At 44.7% G+C, this 20,275-nt stretch overlaps 1 protein-coding gene across 7 annotated transcripts in view; it reads left to right on the top strand.

The window, feature by feature from the left end:
• The window catches only part of SLC39A11 (solute carrier family 39 member 11), a 420,528-nt gene that overhangs the window by 280,965 nt on the left and 119,288 nt on the right, over positions 1-20,275 (top strand). For 6 of the 7 annotated variants that reach the window (XM_069952866.1, XM_069952868.1, XM_069952872.1 and 3 more), the window contains one exon: positions 13,689-13,821. In XM_069952866.1, the coding sequence (XP_069808967.1) occupies positions 13,689-13,821 (133 nt within the window). The remainder of the gene's footprint in view (positions 1-13,688; positions 13,822-20,275) is intronic. The other variant, XM_069952867.1, reaches the window with a different exon arrangement.

Here is a 20,275-nt window from a genome sequence, read left to right as displayed (position 1 = left end):
AGGTATGTCTCTAACGTTCCTCCTCGACACCATTCCCTTGCACTTAGTTTTCCGGTAAGACTGTTAGGAGCACTATAAGGGGTGGGCTGGCCAGGGGCGCGGGCAGTGCTCCTTACAGCACCCCTGTGCTCCAAGCGTTCTTATCAGACCATGGAGTAAACAACTTAGCGCATGGGCACGGTGCCGAGGATGAAGGTAAGAAGGTATTTAGAGATCTTGTATGTGTTGGTGGGAACATTCACCCAGAAGAGGATGTGGGAGGTCAGAAAATGTTGGGGACAGGTTGGGTTCAAAATCTCCATTTATTTCATAGGTGTAGGATGGGGTTGAGGTTCAGGCTTCTCTATTCCGTAATGGACCTCGCTGTGTGCTCTGCGTGCGGTTGTGGGATCAAAAGGGACCGACCTAAAGTGTTCCCACAAGGTGAGGAGTCACAGTTGTCAGCAATGTTTTGGTACACTGAAGGATTAAAGGGGTATTCCGGGCTGGGGTCATTTTTATTGTATGACCGGGGAGGGGGTGGAACTAGAGGCCGCCAGTCACTTAACTTTCCCGTTTTTATCGCTGGGTCCCAGATCGCGCCGCCCCGTTGTCCCGCAGCTCAGACCAGAAAGCGGCAGCCGGGCAGGAGAATAGGGCGGTGCTATCCAGGAATCGGGGAGGTAAGTGACCGGCGGCCTCTATATCCACCCCCTCCCCAGCCATACAATAAAAATGACCCCAGCCAGGGGTACCCCTTTAAGTTTAACATTCATTTGAACTAAGTAGCCGAAGGAAATCCCGTAACATTATCCCTCCTCCAGCATACATAACAGCTGACACAATACAGTCAGACAAGTAACCACCTACTGGCTTTCACCAAACAGACACATCCGTCAGGTGCCAGATAAAGAAGTATAATTGGTCACTCCACAGAACACGTCTCCTCTGCTCCACAGTCCGGGGTTGATGGCTTTATGCCTCTCCATCTGAGAGATGTGGTGTAAGGCTGCATGCCGCTGCTTGGCCATGAAAACCTATACCATGAAGCTCCCGGTGAGCAGAGTCTTTGTAATTTAAGCACCAGATGTGATTTGGTCTCCAGTTATGGACTAAGCACAGAATATATGCGCTGTGCCCCTCAGCACTGGGGTTGTGTAAATAATGACTATCTGTAGCGTGGATGTGCAGTGATATAGCGTCTCTACATCTGCTCTCTTGCATTGCATCATGGCTCGGTGATGGAGTGCACATCTTGTGCATCTCACAGCCAGCACTCATGACTAACAAGCCCCGGTTCCCGCCGCAGGATGACAGTGATATACTGCGGATAATCAGGGTGTAATCACCGTGATTGAGGGTCGCCCACTCTGCCATATTCCTGTGTTGACTGATATGAAAAAGACCGAGGTATTAATCACTGCGCTCATGGATGCAAACACGGCTCCTGGCATTTCCAGCCGTGTAACTCCTGGTAGTCGCCTGTACAAAGGGGGCGATTGCTTTTTAATCAGAGAAATAGTTTTGGATGGGTTGTCTCTTCCTATGAGGGTTTAACCAGTCAGCTGCTGGAAACCGAGCGAAGGAAACAAGTGAGGTGGAAGGCGGCACAGAGCGGTAATGAATAAGTAATAGGGATGAGGAATGGTGCAGATCCGGACTGACAGCGGAAGACACAGCACATGACCATTAGCAAAGTAGAAGAGGAAATAATAGACTATGTGCTGCATCTTTCTCCTCTCTGGTTGACACAGGCTGTACATATAAATAAATATTTACCTGAATGGTAATCAGTTTATGAGATGGAATAACCCTTTAAAAGAGTTATTTCCTAGTTTAAATAACTTATCCCCTATCCTGTGGACTGGAGATAAGTATCGTATTGCTGGGGGTCCCGATAGTACTGATAGTATTGCTGGGGGTGATCAATAGTATGGTGCCCCCAGTATCTGGTATAAACAAAGTGGTGAGTTGCATATATGTGCTCTACTGCTCTATTCATTCTCCTTAGGAGCTTTTGAAGGTTGGCGAGCATTTTACTCAGATATCTTTTGTATTTCCATAGACAATGAATGAAGTCGTTGCCACTCCGTTCATAAAAAGACTTTGGGCCCCGTCCTCGATCGTGGGGGTCAGATCTGATCCTGTTCCTGTAGATAGAGGGGTTAGGTTATTTTCACTCGTAATATCCCTTTAAGTCTTAGGTCGGTAATGGTTTTTCGTAGGGTGTGTTCACACTGAGCAATAGGCAAGGAATTGAAGAGGAAAATATTCTGCTTTAAATTACCTCTTCTTCAGCTCTGGTGGAATAGGCGCTGAATTTGAGATGGAATTCAAAGTCCCAATGACTTCTATGGGACTTCTCTAGCGGAATCTGCCCAAAGAATGACATGTCAATTCTTTGGGCGTAAAGCGGATCCACGGCAGAACATTACACGTGTAAATAACGCTGTGTGAATAACAGAGTTGAAATCCCATTGAACATAACGGTACATTGCTCTGTGGATTCCGCTTGAAATTCCTCACCTATTACTCAGTGTGAACATACCCTAAGGATTTCAGTACGGCTCTGTTTACACCTGCATCCAAATTTCTAAAGCCTTAGTAGTACCATGGCTTTAAACCCCCCCGACTTATAATAGGGACTGTCAGGGATCCCTTTAGGGTGTTGTCTTTTGACAATGACTGATAGAGCTTTATTTATCAAAACCTGTGCTCCTCTAACAGACCTTTAAATCAGAAGGATAATAATGGAGACTTACCAAAATAATATCTGTTTATTGTGCCCTTGTTGGGCAGGAAGAAGGCTAAGTATGTGTCTGCGTCCTCTGTGTGGTTGTTGTGTTTGTGCTTTATTGCTGCAGTAATTGACAATCCATCACCGTGTGCGGAGGAGATGTATAAATGTTTAATCCCAAACCCTCGGAGTCTGGGGCCGAGTCTTGTTTCTTTGCGAGAAGCGTCGAGGAAAGTGTTGTGAACGCCGAAAGTTTTCTTTTAATATCAGAACATTTTGTATTTTAGACGTTATGGGATTTACAGTGTATATACCAGCATGCAGAAAGTATATAGTTACATGGTGTGGGTGATGAATGACACATGTCCATTAGGATCAGCCGAGGAGGGAAGACCATGATGTCCATCAGGATCGGCCGAGGAGAGAAGACCATGGATGTCCATCAGGATCGGCCGAGGAGAGAAGACCATGGATGTCCATCAGGATCAGCTAAGGAGGCAGAAACATGGATGTCCATCAGGATCAGCTAAGGAGGGAACACCATGTATGCCCATCAGGATCAGCCAAGGAGGGAAGACCATGATGTCCATCAGGATCAGCTAAGGAGGGAACATCATGGATGCCCATCAGAATCAGCCAAGGAGGCAGAAACATGGATGTCCATCAGGATCAGCTAAGGAGGGAACACCATGGATGCCTATCAGGATCAGCCAAGGAGGCAGAAACATGGATGCCCATCAGGATCAGCCAAGGAGGCAGAAACATGGATGTCCATCAGGATCAGCTGAGGAGGATACACCATGGATGCCCATCAGGATCAGCTAAGGAGGGAAGACCATGGATGTCCATCAGGATCAGCCGAGGAGGGAAGACCATGGGTGAAAGAAAGAATTCTAGTTTTCTGTATTTGTATCAATCTTACATTGCTGAAAAAACTCGTCCCTACGTTAATGGTAGGACGTGCGCTCTTTTGGATGCTGCAACATGCGCTCATTTACTGCCAGTCCCGCATGAACAATCATGAGATTGCTTCATCGTTGGCCGCACATCCCTCCCGGTTTATATAGGACATTGTACGACTAATAACAGTGACACAGAAGATGCAATCAGGCGATGAATGAGTGTTTTCTCGTTCGTTTGCTGATCGCTGGCCCTTTTACACCTAGACCTTTATCAGGGTTGAGTGTTCCTAAGTACCCATTCAGCCCATAATCCGTCTGTGTAAATCCATTTACATGTGTTAATTCAATACAGGCGGCCCGTCTGCATCCTGTGCTCATACATGAGGCTTTCACATCCCCATTTACCCCTATTCACCTGCCACTTCTCCCTTCTGCTGTTCCAAATGAGAAGAAAATTGGGCAGTGGGTGTTTCAGATGATGTGCATTTGTTAAGTAAAAAAATTTGGGGGTAAAATCGTTAATAGGTGGCGCTGTAACTGTACAAACCGCCCAACAAATGTTCAATAAGCCCCTCTTAGTTTTAAGCAACGCTCTCCATTTGCAATCTTTTTTATCTTCGGCTGTAACCACTGCAACGGGGCAATGAATGCCGTCCTTCATATCTGACACTGATGTAGGTCATGATCGACCTGATCCTTCAAGTAACCCAATCACCAGAAGTCACACAAGGTGAGCGAGGGATCCTCACTATTTGGAAATAATGGATGATCATCATACATCTGTGAAATCCTCAATTTACGAAAATAAAATATGCTACAGCGCCACCTATTGGTGATTTTTTTGTAGCAAAAACTTTTTATTTTTTTGAATAAAAGGCGATTGCATCATCTGATTTTTGTCTCCTTTTGGAGCAGTGAGCGCCCTCCGGGGCTCCCTAAGTTGGGGAAGTTTGGTTTTTCAAACTTCTACATAGCTGGTATAGAATGCTGGGAGTCATTGTTCTTATTCTGAGGCGTGACGCTTGCACCGTATTAGAAAAAAACCTGTTTATCTCTGACTGGTAGACAATAGACGCAGAGGAGAGAAAGGTCCTTGGCATTTCCAGCTGAAGATCCTCGGCACAAAGCGCATTTCAGAGCCTGCCTGCCACAATGGCTTTCATAGAAAGGTCACGTCTACAGGCTCCAAGGGGGCATTGTTTGGGCTTGCTTTGTGTAATAGTATTAGGTATCTTTGTTGGCAGCCTTTTCTTTCCTCTCTGTGGTCTGTAGCATGCGGCTCCTTCCCCTCCTTACACAGGAGCCAGGCCCCAGATACACAGCCCGAGCCACATCCAGGAGAGCGCGAGCTGTAGACAGGAGGAAGGGTAAAGTTCACGGCTGCCCGGTAAACTCTGACAATTAATATGAATAGCAGCAGTCAGGAATTATTAGGGCCAAAGCAGGAGATGAGAATCCAATTTATCTTCAGTCTTGCACACTTTGGCGGCACAGATAATAGAAACACTTAGGCGGCATAGACTAGGTGTCACGCTGGCTGTTTTAAAGGTAAATTGATGTTAAAGGATCTTGAAATCGTCTTTGTGAGACATCCTTGGTTGTGTGCTCGGGGCTGACCGGCTACTTACATTACATTGTGCAGACGCCGTTCCAGCAGCTTATGGCCATTCCAGGGTTTCTGCCGTTATATAACTCGCAATATAACGCATGCTTTCTTTTAGAGTACAAAGGAAAAAACTGTCGAAAATAAAAAGGTAAATATTTATCAAGAGTAAATTATAGTCGTGAGTCCCATGATTCCTAAAAAGATGTTGGATCATCTTTTAAGTGGTTGTCTTTAAGTGGTTGTCTTGTGTCAACTACCCTTATTTAGTGGAACGTGTTGTTGGCAATAAGCTACAAACTAGTGTTACGGAGAGAGTAAAGAAGGGGATAATGATTTAGGGTCGGAGTTTGGTGTACTGGAAAGGTAATGACAATATCCCAGGTGGTCTGTGGTACTGAAGGGGCAATGACAATATTCTTGGTGGTCTGTGGTACTGAAGGGGTAGTGGCAATATCACTGGAGGTCTGGAGAACTGAAGGAGTAATGGCAATACCCCAGGTGGTCTGTGGTACTGAAGGGGTAATGGCAATATGTCTGGAGAACTGAAGGGGTAATGGCAATATATCTGGAGAACTGAAGGGGTAATTACAATATCCCAGGTGGTCTGTGGTACTGAAGGGGTAATAACAATATCCCTTGTGGTATAGGGTAGTGAGCAGCTGTTACTGCAAATCAACAAACAAAGAAAAAGCCATGTCACACATGCGAGGGTGGCACTCCCCCAGGACAAAATAGAATAAGCTGCATGTAAGAGTGAAAAAGTATGACAAATTTTATTAGTACACAAAAACCATAAAGTGCAGGACATACAGAATAAAAGCAATTAAAACCACAACATACATACAGCGAGTCCAAGAAGTATTTGATCCCTTGCTGATTTTCTTTGTTTGCCCACTAATAAAGACATGATCATTCTATACTTTTAATGGTAGATGTATTCTTACATGGAGAGACAGAATATTAAAAAGAAAATCCAGAAAATAAATCTAAGGAATATATATTAATTGATTTGTATTTCATGGATTGAAATAAGTATTTGATCCCTTAGTATTCATTAGCAGTTCTGGCTTTTACAGACCAGTTAGACACTCCCAATCAACTTGTTACCTGACCTGAAGCCGCCTGTTCTCACTAATCACTTGTGTGAAAAACAGCTGTCCACAGAATCAGACAGATCACACAGATTTCAAGTCTCCAACATGGGTAAAACCAAAGAGCTGTCACAGGACCTCAGAGTCAGAATTGTTGACCTTCACAAAGCTGGAATGGGCTACAAAAAGATTAGTAAGGTGTTGGATGTGAAAGTAACAACTATTGGTGCAATTATCAGAAAGTTTAAAGAGTATAACATGACAATCAACAGACCTCGGCCCGGTGCTCCAAAGAAGATTTCGCCTGGTGGGGTGGCAATGATGCTGAGAACAGTCAGAAATCGTCCTGCAACCACTCGGCAGGAGTTAGCAAATGACCTGAAGGCAGCTGGGACCACAATTTGCAAGGAAACAATTGGCAACACTTTGCACAACAATGGATTGACATCCTGCAGTGCCCGAAAGGTGCCCCTGCTGAAGAGAGCACATGTGGAGGCGCGCCTCAAGTATGCCAATGAGCATTTGAAAGATGAACCAAGTTATTGGGAGAAGGTTTTGTGGTCAGATGAGACCAAAATTGAACTTTTTGGCCTCAACTCCACCCGCCATGTGTGGAGGAAGAAAAATGCTGCCTATGACCCCAAGAACACTGTGCCCACCGTCAAGCATGGAGGTGGAGGCATAATGTTTTGGGGGTGTTTCTCTGCCAAGGGTACAGGGCTACTTCACCGCATCACTGGGAAGATGGATGGAGCCATGTACCGCACAATCCTGAGGGACAACCTCCTCCCCTCTGCCAGGGTTCTGAAAATGGGCCGTGGTTGGGTCTTCCAACATGATAACGACCCTAAACATACAGCAAAGGCAACAAAGGATTGGCTCAAGAAAAATCACATTAAGGTCATGGAGTGGCCCAGCCAGTCGCCAGACCTCAATCCGATGGAAAATCTATGGAGGGAGCTGAAGGTCAGAGTTGCCAAGCGACAGCCCACCAACCTTCATGATTTAGAGAGAATCTGCAAAGAAGAGTGGGCCAAAATTCCCCCTGGTGTGTGCGCTAAACTTGTGGTTAACTACAACAGACGTCTCACCGCTGTGCTTGCAAACAAAGGCTTTGCCACTAAGTATTGAGTGTGTTTGGCAAGAGGGATCAAATACTTATTTTCCTCGTTGAAATACAAATTAATTAAAATATATTCTTTAAAATTATATTCTGGATTTTTTCTTGATATTCTGTCTCTCCATGTTAGAATATATCTACCATTAAAAGTGCTGAAGGATAGTGTCTTTATTAGTGGGAAAACAAAGAAAATCAGCAAGGGATCAAATACTTCTTGGACTCACTGTAGGCCCATGTTAGATAGACATGGAGCCAGGTTTCTCGGACCCTGACATGGACTCCCCCTCTGGTGATACCTGATCTTATTACTAGACTCCTACATCTTCTTCTATTTTTTCTTCTTTGTTACCACTGGTTGTTTTGTGTCCATAGAGCTTAGTCATTCATAGAGACATTATTGCTCATACTTTGACACATTTACGTCATTTTTTGCTGTGAGTCAGTACTATTAGCCATAGGGGGGTCATAACATTTATACATGTCGGCTTGTCCTGGCTCCATGTCTATCTAACATGGGCCTCTGTATGTTGTGGTTTTAATTGCTTTTATTCTGTATGTCCTGCACTTTATGTTTTTTGTGTACTAATAAAATTTGTCATACTTTTTCACTCTTACATGCAGCTTATTCTATTTTGTCCTGGGGGAGTGCCACCCTCGCATGTGTGACATGGCTTTTTCTTTGTTTGTTGATTTGGCATTAATTTCTCATGTCATATTGGGGTGAGCACCCCACCTTACAGACTTAAGTAGTGCCTTGTCCTCCATTCTTTGCTTTTAGCAGCTGTTACTGCAACTATCCACTCAAAGTGGCCGTATTCCATAGCACAATAATAAGGGGGAAGCAATTACAGTGAGAGCACCAAACGATTCTCTGCCAAGTACGGCCACTAATCGTTTGGTGTAGTATGGCCTTATGTTGGGATAGAGAATGGACAAAGCAGGTTATCTGCAAATTTAAGACAGATCCCATATGTACTGTATTCATTACACCAGGGGTCCCCAAACTTTTCACACAGGGGGCCAGTTCCATGTCCCTAAGACCGTCGGAGGGCCGGACTATAAAAAAAAAAAAAAACTATAATCAAATCCCTGTGCAAAATGCCACAACGCCCCCCCCCCCCCAACAAAAAAGGAAAAGCATCCCTCTCTTTCCACCCCTCACCCAGCCCACACTCAACCCCTCACTCCCCCCTCAACCAGCCTCCCCTAACTCCCCCTTCACACCCTCAACCAGCCCCCCATATACTAATAATGTATCCCTGCATTGTCCCCCATATAGTTATATTGTCCCCCTGCAATGTCCGCCATATAGTTATATTGCCCCCCTGCAATGTCCCCCATATAGTTATATTGGCCCCCTGCAATGTCCCCCATATAGTTATGACCCCCATATAGTTATAATGACCCTCTGCAATGTCCCCCATATAGTTATATTGGCCCCCTGCAATGTCCCCCATATAGTTATGACCCCCATATAGTTATAATGACCCTCTGCAATGTCCCCCATATAGTTATATTGTCCCCCTGCAATGTCCCCCATATAGTTATATTGTCCCCTGCAATGTCCCCCATATAGTAATAATGTCCCCCATATAGTAATAATGTCCCCCATATAGTTATATTGTCCCCCTACAATGTCCCCCATATATGCCCCCCTGCATTGCTACAAAAAAAAAAATAAAAATTATACTCACCTAATACTGTGTTCATCTTTTCTAGCCTCTTCAGCCGGTCAGTCGCCGGAGGGATCCCCCAGCAGGAGCAGCGACGTCATCACTGCCCCTGCCGTACGATCCCTCAGAGGTCATGTCCAGGTTACATCCCAGGCGGGGGGGTTGGTGGTCCGTGCGGCACGGAGGAGGCTGGCGGCAGGGATAACATCTGACACTGCTCCGGGATCTGCGGTCCATTGCACCAGACCGCAGATCCCGGAGCAGGACCGCAGATCTCGGAGCAGTGTCAGATGTTATCCCTGCCGCCAGCCTCCTCCGCGCGGCACGGACCACCAACCCCCCCGCCTGGGATGTAACCTGGACATGATCTCTGAGGGATCCTCCGGCAGGGGCAGTGATGACGTCGCTGTACCTGCTGGGGGATCCTTTCGGCGGGGATGTCGGCAGCAGTGTGGATGCGGGGCGGGGGCTGGCGTGATCCGGAAGTGGGAACTCTTTTATTGGTGCTCAGTGAGAGCAGTCTTCTCACTGACCACCAAGGAAAGAGTTCCCCCTTCCGGAAGTGCGGCGGGGGCCGGATAAAAGGCCTTGGGGGGCCCACGGGCCGTAGTTTGGGGACCCCTGCATTACACCATGTGTAGCAGTCCATTCCTTCATTCCTTATTCCTCCGTATACACACAAGTGCTGAAAGTGGGATAAACGTGCCCCATGATCAATAGACTACCATGTAAGCAGCTCCCACCCTACACTCAACACCGCTCCTCCATTCAGGCGACCGCATACATGTTAGTAAATGTGCCCTTCCATGTCAGAGGTGAAAAGGTTAATGCACCTTACAGGGTTTCGTGGTTTTGCAGCTCGATATACAGATCGACTGACTGCCTAAGAGATTGTGGAAACCCTTCTGTTATTTGCCGCTGAGGGAATTCTCCGACTTCCTTAGCGGTCACTCGAGGAATTTCATTATAACCACTTGGTCTGAATGCATTAAGCGGCAGCGCACAATCTTATCCTCCATCGGCCGCACAGCTGTTGTGGTTGTGCCTCTCTCCGGAGCTGCTCATAATGTGCAGAATTTTATTCCTAGAAAGGAGCCTTTAATGTTGTGTTAAACACAGCAAAGCCGAGTTATTGATTTGATATAAAAATGCAGACTTCAGGTAACCCTACTGCGTCATGGCAAATCATAGACCCTGCTTACATTACTAATAGCGCAATAGTTGCTCTGGCTCTCTGGGTTGGGGACACACCTAGATGCTGGTGCAAGATTTTGCCCAACAGTGACTCTGCCCTATAGAAAGACTGGGGTTTGACATTATCTCAGATTATAAAATGTGAGACCTTTTTAGTAAATTTGACTTTCCAATATCATTGTTGTTTTAACTTCCATCCATGTGATAGCCCAGGTGATTCCTAACATATTTGTTCATCACTTCATTTACCAAAATCAACACCTTGGCTTAGAAAAGTAGATCTAAATTCTTTGCCACTAGGTGTCACACTCCCCAGAAAACTGCTGTCCACCACTTGTTTAAAGGGGTTTATCCAGCACTACAAAAACGTGGCCACTTATTTCCAGAGACAGCACCACTATTGTCTCCAGTTTAGGTGCAGGTTTTGTAACTCAGTTCCATTTAAGTGAATGGAGCTTAATTGCAAACCACATCTGAACTGGAGACGAGAGTGGTGTTGTCTGTGGAAGAAAGTGGCCATGTTTTTGTAGCCATGGATAACCCCTTTAATCCCTATTAGCAAAGAGACCAAGATAGAACACAGGAAGGGGCGGTGCTTAGCTAGTGCAGGAGAGATCCAGGGCTGTGTTACCTGCAGTCTGTGAGCCTGTCTGCTTCCTCCACAGCATCTATAATGTTCCTGAAAGGTAAATCAAAGCTTCCCTCGCACCTCTTACCACCCATAAAGTTATAGGCAGTGGTTCCTTGTGTAAATAGAAGTAGACGTATACAGTGGTGCTTCCTGAATGTAATCTTACTCTTCCCCCTCTGTATAACCTGCTGGCTTGTCGTCATCATTATCTACAGCCACACAGTGTTGCTTTGCCTCTGCTTCTTACCTTTCTAAGAGCCCAAAAATCACCTTGACGCCACCCTGAAGGGTTAATGTAACAGCCAGGCAGGTTTTTTAAACTCTTTTGAAACTGCAGGTACGCCTCAGTATATGAGCTGTTGTGATATATAATATAAATGTCTGTGATCAATATGTTCTGTAGAAATGTTCCGCTTTTTTTACGAGGCCTTTTTATTAAGAAGGGAAAAGAATTGCACTTTCAATATGTCTTCTGTGCTTTATTTTATTATCCGGTGGTGGCTTTGCTTTCATGCCGGATTTCATTTTATCCTGTAACCTCACGGCGGCCGAGGCGCTTCGTCTGTGGGTAAAGTAGCAGTTTCTGCATTGGCTTCCTCCCAAGAATACATCTCCTGTTAGGGGTTGATGAGACACTCGCCGTCTTCCACTTCATGCTCTTCTTCGGCTCGGAAATTTTATATTTTTCCTTCCCTCGTAATTTCGAGAGCAGCGCCAGAAAATAAGATCTGTCAACAAGCTTAGCTACATAAGGGTTTGATTTAGATTAAAGCGGCGTATGAAGGTCTCGTACGCACTCTTAATGTATTCCACAGTTTATCAGCTGATTTGTATGCGGTCGGGACTGGAGAAGGGCTGAGGAACGCCGAGCATCGGAGATAGCGCAGGGCGAGAAAAATCTGAGGAGACGAGGGAGAGTCTCTAGTGATAAATACCAGGAAACGCTCCTCGATTAATGTGTTTTTACTATGCCCGCTCACAGACAGACTCTTAATGTTACCATAATAGTTTTAGAGTATTGGTATAATTATTCTCGGTATTGCGCAAAACATATTCAACTCCAATGTTGGGGATGTGTAAAATGTCAACTTTTCTTTTTAACCGGTGACATAACAGAAGGGTGAGGGTATATAAAAGTTACCGTATGGATGCAGCGCTTCTCAATGCGCATCTGTTACCTCATCTGGTCTTTGGCGCGGCCTTGAAAAAATGTATTGACCCCTACAAGGAGTCTCCCGGTGTCTCCATTGCATGAAGTGTATGCACACCTTGGAATTTGATTTCACCGGTTGATATGGCAAACAAACATATCACTGATCTCAGGTAGACCAGCCAAAGAAGACACTGTCAGCTGCTGGTTAAAGCGCTCAATACAGTCAAATCCTAGGTGCATTGCTCCATGGGGAACATCACTATGCAAAAAGGTCTACGGAGCCTCAGTTAGGAGTCTTAAAACGAGACTAGCCAGTTATTCCACCAGGGAAGGACCTAGCAGAGGGTTGGTTCCTGTACATAAACCACCAAAACCACCATATTAAGTGGCCCCTTCAATCAATATCCAACCCAATTACAAGTCTGATGATATGACCAGGGAAATACCAAAGCCGGGTGTCCATCCACAGACAGCTGTTTCAGGGTGTTGTCTCTCATCAGTGTGGAGCAGGTTTCTGGGTGGGTGGGAGCAATGCCTAGTAGACCAATACGGCAAACAGATCACTGATCTCAGGGAGACCAGCCAAAGAAGACACTTGGCTTCTGGTAAAAGGGCTCAATGCAGTGAAAGTAAAATCCTACTGTAGGTGCATTGCCCCCTGAGAAACATTAATATGCAAAAAGGTCCACCGTGGTATTGGTGGTTTCCTTACAGGAGCCATCTCTTTTCTAGGTCCTTCCCTGGAGGGATATCTAACTAGTCCCGTGTTTTGAGCTTCACAGACCATTTTGAAAATTTACAGTTCTGACATTGACATAGAACCTTTTATACCGGCTGGCGGGGTCCAGTGATCTCTGTGATCAGCGCTCATTTACAGAGTCTTACAGAGGCTCATTTAATTGTGCACACGGCCATTTAAACTCATCATTATCGCTCACACATCCCATTTACACAAGGTGATGTGCAGTGTAAATGAGTTTATTGGCCGCACAAAAGATGTGATCGCTGGCCCTTTTACAGGAGCAGAGGTGGACAGCTGTTCTTGAGAACACTAAATTGCCCAATAATCTGCCCATGTATAAGGGCCATTACAGGATAGCTACCTATAGGTGACCAGAGAGACTGTTATATTCTTTCTGCAGGAGAGCTAGTTTGCATATTTATTTCCCATGAAGCATGGCATGCTCAATACAGCAGCGGCTCTCCTCAATGAGAACCTTTACTCCCATCAAGAACAGTTTGCGCTCTAAATTAATCTGCATAACAAGTTAAAAGGGTCCTCCAGGACTGTGGCATGCATGGCTGATACTAAAACTGGTTTCCAATAGCAAAAAGATGATTTGTGAATGTCTTTTACATTGACTGTTGATTGACTAAGGGCTCTCCAGTTGTTGGAAAACTACAATTTGGCTGTCCGGGCATGATTGATGGGAACTGTAGTTTTGTAACAGCTGGAGAGGCACAGGTTGGTATTGACAGGCAAATGGTCGAAAATAGCTCAAATATTGGTAAATTTTTCCCATAGTGACTCCTGTGACAGCTTAGTGATAAACCCCCCTAAATCATCTGCTTCTCTGACATGTCCCCTTCTTCTCCTTTCAGGGTGTGAGCGACGATCCTTTCTCCATCGCAACGTCAAATCATGATTTCAAACCCATCAAGGAGAAGGATGAAGGAGAGTCATACGATGAGCGGGAGCTGAGCATCCGGATAGGTAGAGGCGTCTCTCATACAGGCAAGCATCCTCTGCTGTCATATACCAAGCATGAAGAACACACCATGCACTTACTATAGCTGTCAGTTAGCCGGTTCCTGAATGTTCATGTTGCTTCCTACCTAAGCTAGACTGGTATCATGGTTGATATCATTCTGTTTTATTGGGCCGGCGCGACATGTGACATCTGGACACAGCTGTTTGACAGTGCAGCAGCTGGTTGAATCTTATTCACTGTGTTTTTTTATGGGAAGCAACAACTTCTTTCTTAAGAAGACAATTGCAGGGTTTCCTCACTGTACAGTATAGAAAATTGATCTTAATAGTGAAGCTGTCATTTAAAATATTTTTGCAGAAATCAATAGTACAAGAAACTTTGTAATAGGTTTTTTAAGCAAAAAAGCCTCTTTCTGTACTCAAAAAGCAGTTTTCCAGCCCCCCTCACTTCTCATCTGCTTATTATTAGGCAAAGCCGTATTTATTACATAGGAGCAAAGTGAAGATGGGTTTCCTGTGTCTATTATAACCTATGGAGGTGGGAGGGGCCAAGGAGGGTGAGTGAGCAGGAAGAGGAGAGAAGCACCTGTACAGTTTGGAGACTGGGCACATAAAACGTGGACTCACAGGTCAGAAAGGTCAGTGCTTTTCTGTGAACATGTTGAGGTAAGATTGCAGGACCTTGTGCTTTGCAGGACTGCCTTTTTTCGTCTCGGCTCTCACTTATCCCCCTTGGCCCCCTCCCTTCTCCATAGACCATGACGGACACAGAAATCCTTAGCGGGGGGTGGGGGGGGGGTGGGGGGTTGTAAGGAAAACAGCTTTCCGAGTAGAGAAGGAAACTCTTTTGCTTAATAAAACCTATGACAGAGTTTCTTAAAATCGCTTGTACTATTGATGCTTTCTAAAAAGTGACATTTGAATGACGGTTACAATTTAAGGGTATGTTCACATTGAGCAAATATGGCGGAGAGATCCGATGCGGAATCCCGCCATGCTCAGTATTCTGGTGTGAGTGAATGAGAGGGAGCGCGCTCTTCCACTACCGCCGCTCTCCGCTCAAAGAAGTGGTATGTCACTTCTTTGAACAGAAAGCGACGTCTGCGGAGGAGCGCGCGCTCTCCCAAAGACTGCTATGGGAAACTGAGACAGACGGGATTCCGCCGCGGGTTTTACTCAGTATGAACATACCCTTAGATTTTCAACTAAGTAAGAAGTAGCCATATTGGTGCTTTATGTATATATAGCGCCACTACTGCGTACAGGTTGTATCTGGTATTGCACCTTGTACAGCATTCCCGTTTATGCTATAGTTGCATTATACTGTATAGTTCTGGAGTCACATCTTCATTGACCTAGCTGTGTTACGCTCTGTAATGGCTATATCAATACACAGAATACTACGCAGACCACATACGTTGTCATTATAATGACTGTACAGCCAGGAAGCACCTGCATTATGTCTCTGGAGCTGTTTCTCCTTTTATACTTTGAGCTTTACCAATGATTCTGAGCCTACAGTGGTATCCTATAGCCAATACACTACAGTGGTCTCCAACCAAAAACAACAACTCCCACCATGCACGGTCTAGGCCTGCTGGGAGTTGTACATTGGCAGCAGCTCCGCTATCGACCACTGCTCTATAGTATAACCCATTTCTAAGGCTCGTGTGATTTACCTGGTTTCTCCTGCTCTGGGCTGGAAACGATCAATTCTTCTTGTGATTTATTTCCCTGTGTGCGTGGCAGCAGACCTGAGCAAGATGTTAGTTCATTAGGGTCACAGTGAGATTTACAGGCGTATAAGGGTTATAAAGACGGGATGTGAGGGCCGGCACAAGGCGCTCGGTACAAGTAAAGGTCACGGGAAGCAAAATATTTTGATAGACAATGGGAAACTGGTGTTATAGTCTGGGCAGCTATCATGCATTTACCTAGCAGCTATATGTATATATACACATATGTAATAAATGGTAACATTATACTATATTCCTAAGTATATTCAGCTAATGCTCCTGAGACCCGGTTCTTCCATAGCGTTCTCGGTGCTGAGATCACATAACATAAATGTTTAGGTAGAACTTATCCCGTATTCGGGAATCATGACTCTTCTGTATAATGTATAAGAATCTATAATTATATGCACCATCACCTTCTTTGGTTTAGACTTCAGGAGTTCGGAGGTTTATTCGGAGTCCTATTAAACAAAGCGATTTCTAACGTTAACCATAAACAATCACAAATCATTTATCGTTAATCAGAAATTGTTCCCCATATTACACAGAATGGTAGTCGTTAGTTACAATCTTTACTATGATCGAGCGGTGTAGAATTACAAGGAACAGTTAACAATTTTTTGTGTCAGTATCAAATGATCAATGAACGTTTTCTTGTTTGGTTGTTTGATCGTTGCCTGGAACTACAAAGGGTATCATTTAAATTCAAACAATATAACGATAATTTACACGATATTAGTCTTGTGTAATAGGGCCTTCAGGCTGTGTTTACATTAAAGAGAATGTACCATCATGTACATTCGCTTTAACATGACCCACGAATAAATCAGCGCTGGCGCAAGGAAGCCGGTGCCACTGTATATTTTTTTAAACCACGGCCCGATGGTTTCCTCCCTCTGGGGGCGGCGCGGTACATTTTTTAAACCACGGCCCGGTGGTTTCCTCCCACTGGGGGGCGGCCCGGCCTGCCTCTAGTGCTTTAGCCCCGGCCCGGTACCCGTGGATAGAACGGCGCAGATCTATCCGTGGGTCATGTTAAAGCGAATGTGCCTGATGGTACATTCGCTTTAAAGCCTATGCCTGGCGATGCTCCATTCATCCGATGGAGGCCAGAATAGTCTACTTCTGGCCTCTTTCTTGCCAATTATACATTGCTGGATAGACAATGCAATTCTATACGAAGGTGTACAGTGAAAGAATATATATATATATATATATATATATATATATATATATATATATATATATATAAAGCAGAGAGGAGTTCCCCTACAGGTACGGTGATGAAGTGCTCGCAACAAGGACTGGAACCACGTCCTTACTTCAAACAAAACTCAAGAAATTGCGGCACCTCCGTATCGTAAAAAACGTGTTTCTTTATTTCATATTAAAAAAAAATTATTAGCACTTGTTTGTAATTTTTTTTATATGAAATAAAGAAACACGTTTTTCACGATACGGAGGTGCCGCAATTTCTGGAGTTTTTTATATATATATATATATATATATATATATATATATATATATATATATATATACAGTGTTTTGGTAGCAGAGGCATACAATGTTAGCCAATAGGTGCCGTATATAGTGCCGTACATTGGACGTATATATTGTGAAATTATCCTCTAATGTAGACTCTAAACAATATCTAAATGCATAAGCTGCTTCTAAAGTGGACCATACACCTTCGGTAAATGATGGCTGTACCGTACACTCACCGGCCACTTTATTAGGTACACCATGCTAGTAACGGGTTGGACCCCCTTTTGCCTTCAGAACTGCCTCAATTCTTGGTGGCATAGATACAACAAGGTGCTGGAAGCTTCCTCAGAGATTTTGGTCCATATTGATATGATGACATCACACAGTTGCCGCAGATTTGTCGGCTGCACATCCATGATGCGAATCTCCCGTTCCACCACATCCCAAAGATGCTCTATTGGATTGAGATCTGGTGACTGTGGAGGCCATTTGAGTACAGTGAACTCATTGTCATGTTCAAGAAACCAGTCTGAGATGATTCTAGCTTTATGACATGGCGCATTATCCTGCTGAAAGTAGCCATCAGATGTTGGGTGCATTGTGGTCATAAAGGGATGGACATGGTCAGCAACAATACTCAGGTAGGCTGTGGCGTTGCAACGATGCTCAATTGGTACCAAGGGGCCCAAAGAGTGCCAAGAAAATATTCCCTACACCATGACACCACCACCACCAGCCTGAACCGTTGATACAAGGCAGGATGGATCCATGCTTTCATGTTGTTGACCGAAAATTCTGACCCTACCATCCGAATGTTGCAGCAGAAATCGAGACTCATCAGACCAGGCAACTTTTTTCCAATCTTCTACTGTCCAATTTCGATGAGCTTGTGCAAATTATAGCCTCGGTTTCCTGTTCTTAGCTGAAAGGAGTGGCACCCGGTGTGGTCTTCTGCTGCTGTAGCCCATCTGCCTCAAAGTGCGACGTACTGTGCGTTCAGAGATGCTCTTCTGCCTACCTTGGTTGTAACGGTTGGCTATTTGAGTCACTGTTGCCTTTCTATCAGCTCGAACCAGTCTGCCCATTCTCCTCTGACCTCTGGCATCAACAAGGCATTTCCACCCACAGAACCGCCGCTCACTGGATGTTTTTTCTTTTTTCGGACCATTCTCTGTAAACCCTAGAGATGGTTGTGCGTGAAAATCCCAGTAGATCAGCAGTTTCTGAAATACTCAGACCAGCCCTTCTGGCACCAACAACCATGCCACGTTCAAAGGCCTCAAATCACCTTTCTTCCCCATACTGATGCTCGGTTTGAACTGCAGGAGATTGTCTTGACCATGTCTACATGCCTAAATGCACTGAGTTGCCGCCATGTGATTGGCTGATTAGAAATTAAGTGGTAACGTGCAGTTGGACAGGTGTACCTAATAAAGTGGCCGGTATGTGTGTATATATGTATATATAATATATTAGACCACTTTTCCCTAATGTATATGGAGGCCTTAAAGGGGCTGTGGATTACGTGAAATGAAACATATTTTCAATCTACAAGCCTTTCTAAAGAAAACATGAGAGATATAGACTCACAAATCCCCCATGTGCCTTCATTGTTTTGATAACCTGTTGCCCTTGGTTTACGACCTACTAAGTCTGGTCGGGCATGCTCAGTTCAGCTGCAGTCTCCAGGTAGTTGTACCTGTATTATACAGTATATGATGCAGCAGGTTACAGTATACAGCCTATAGTTTAGACACCATCCCCCCCTCACCTAACACTACAGTCTCCTTGTAGTTAAGTAAAGTTTACTGGAGTGTAAGAATAAACTATTGTGCAGCAGATTTTTATATGTTAAGAAAAATCTTCACTTCAGCCTTTGCGTCACTACGATTTATATGCGGGAATGACATTTTCAACGCCCCAACAGAGATGATGTGTAGGATGGTGGGAAGTAATCGTTTGTCTGGATCACAAAGTACCTTGATCAATAAGCAGAGCCATGGAGGCCGCGGGAGACTACACAGGGAAGCGCTGACTCACAGAGCGGCTACTGGCCATATGTCCGTCTCACAGCGAACCTAAAAGGCTGACAACTGAGACGCAATCCATCACTAGTGACCCGGGAGGTTCCCTGAAAGTAGCCTACAAGTTTTGACTCTTGTTATAAACTTGAAGACAAATATATCAGACATTCCTACCCATAATCTAAGATTGTGTGTAATAGGTTTCTATTACATGAATTGGGCCATTTGTCTGCAGCACATCCTGATTTACACCCTGGAGCTGCAGAAAATCCTCACTTCCTAGTCCACATGGACTCAGCTCCTTTGTCCTTCCCCTCCCTTCTAAAACCAATGTCACATGAACTCTGTCTCTTCTGTAACCCCACTCACCACTGAAATCACACCAGTCAGTGAGCACCTGGCTAAGGGGCGAGGAAACAACAGAACAATGACAGCCTTCAGAGCAGTGTAGGGTAAAGGAAACAGTTCCTTCCTTTCTCTCTTAGTTTTGTGTGAGGTAGAAGGAATCAATGTCCTGTGCGTGAAGTAAAAGAATGCAAGGTCCTGTTGTGTGAGGTAAAAGAGAGCAAGGTCCTGTTGTGTGTGAGGTAGAAATAATAACAGAGAAAGCCAGAGTTGAGTATGTGAAAACAGCAGCCAGAGATCACAGTGCAGGAGCTGGACTTGACACAAGGGGAGAGAATTCAGCCCAGTGGGAATCAGATGGTTTACAGGATAGGGCTGGTGAAACTTGGGAACCTGCAAACTTTTCCATGCACGGGTCCCATTGATTTCCATGGCGTAAACATAGTCAGCTGGTGGTCATTTTCAAAATCTACACGTTTGGGTTTGGCCAACAAGTGTGATATGCTTTGTTTTGGGTCAAAATATATATACTTTAGTAAATGACCTGTATGTCGTCACTGGCTCCTGTAGGTATATTATAGAAGGTGGCAATACTTTTGTCCATATAGTGTATATGCCATCCCGGACACAGGCAATTGCGGCAAAACAATGTTACTTAACATGTCAGTACCTTTTATTATTGTGGTTGATGGGTGTACAGTATATATGAAGTATTTCACCGTCCTGGTGATGGTAACCAGTAAATGTATCTATGTTACCAGATTAATGGATTCACTTATGGCACCAAAACCTGCCTGTGTGATTGCGGCCTTACACAACGTGCTTCCCATGTTACCATGTCCTGGGATGTGATTCTCACTATGGAGATCTCATATTTTTTTTATAGAG

Source organism: Dendropsophus ebraccatus, chromosome 14 (assembly GCF_027789765.1).
Source record: "Dendropsophus ebraccatus isolate aDenEbr1 chromosome 14, aDenEbr1.pat, whole genome shotgun sequence".
NCBI lineage: Eukaryota > Metazoa > Chordata > Amphibia > Anura > Hylidae > Dendropsophus > Dendropsophus ebraccatus.
The sequence above is the reverse complement of the archived record's forward strand: the minus strand, read 5'-3'. Positions and strand labels throughout refer to the sequence as shown.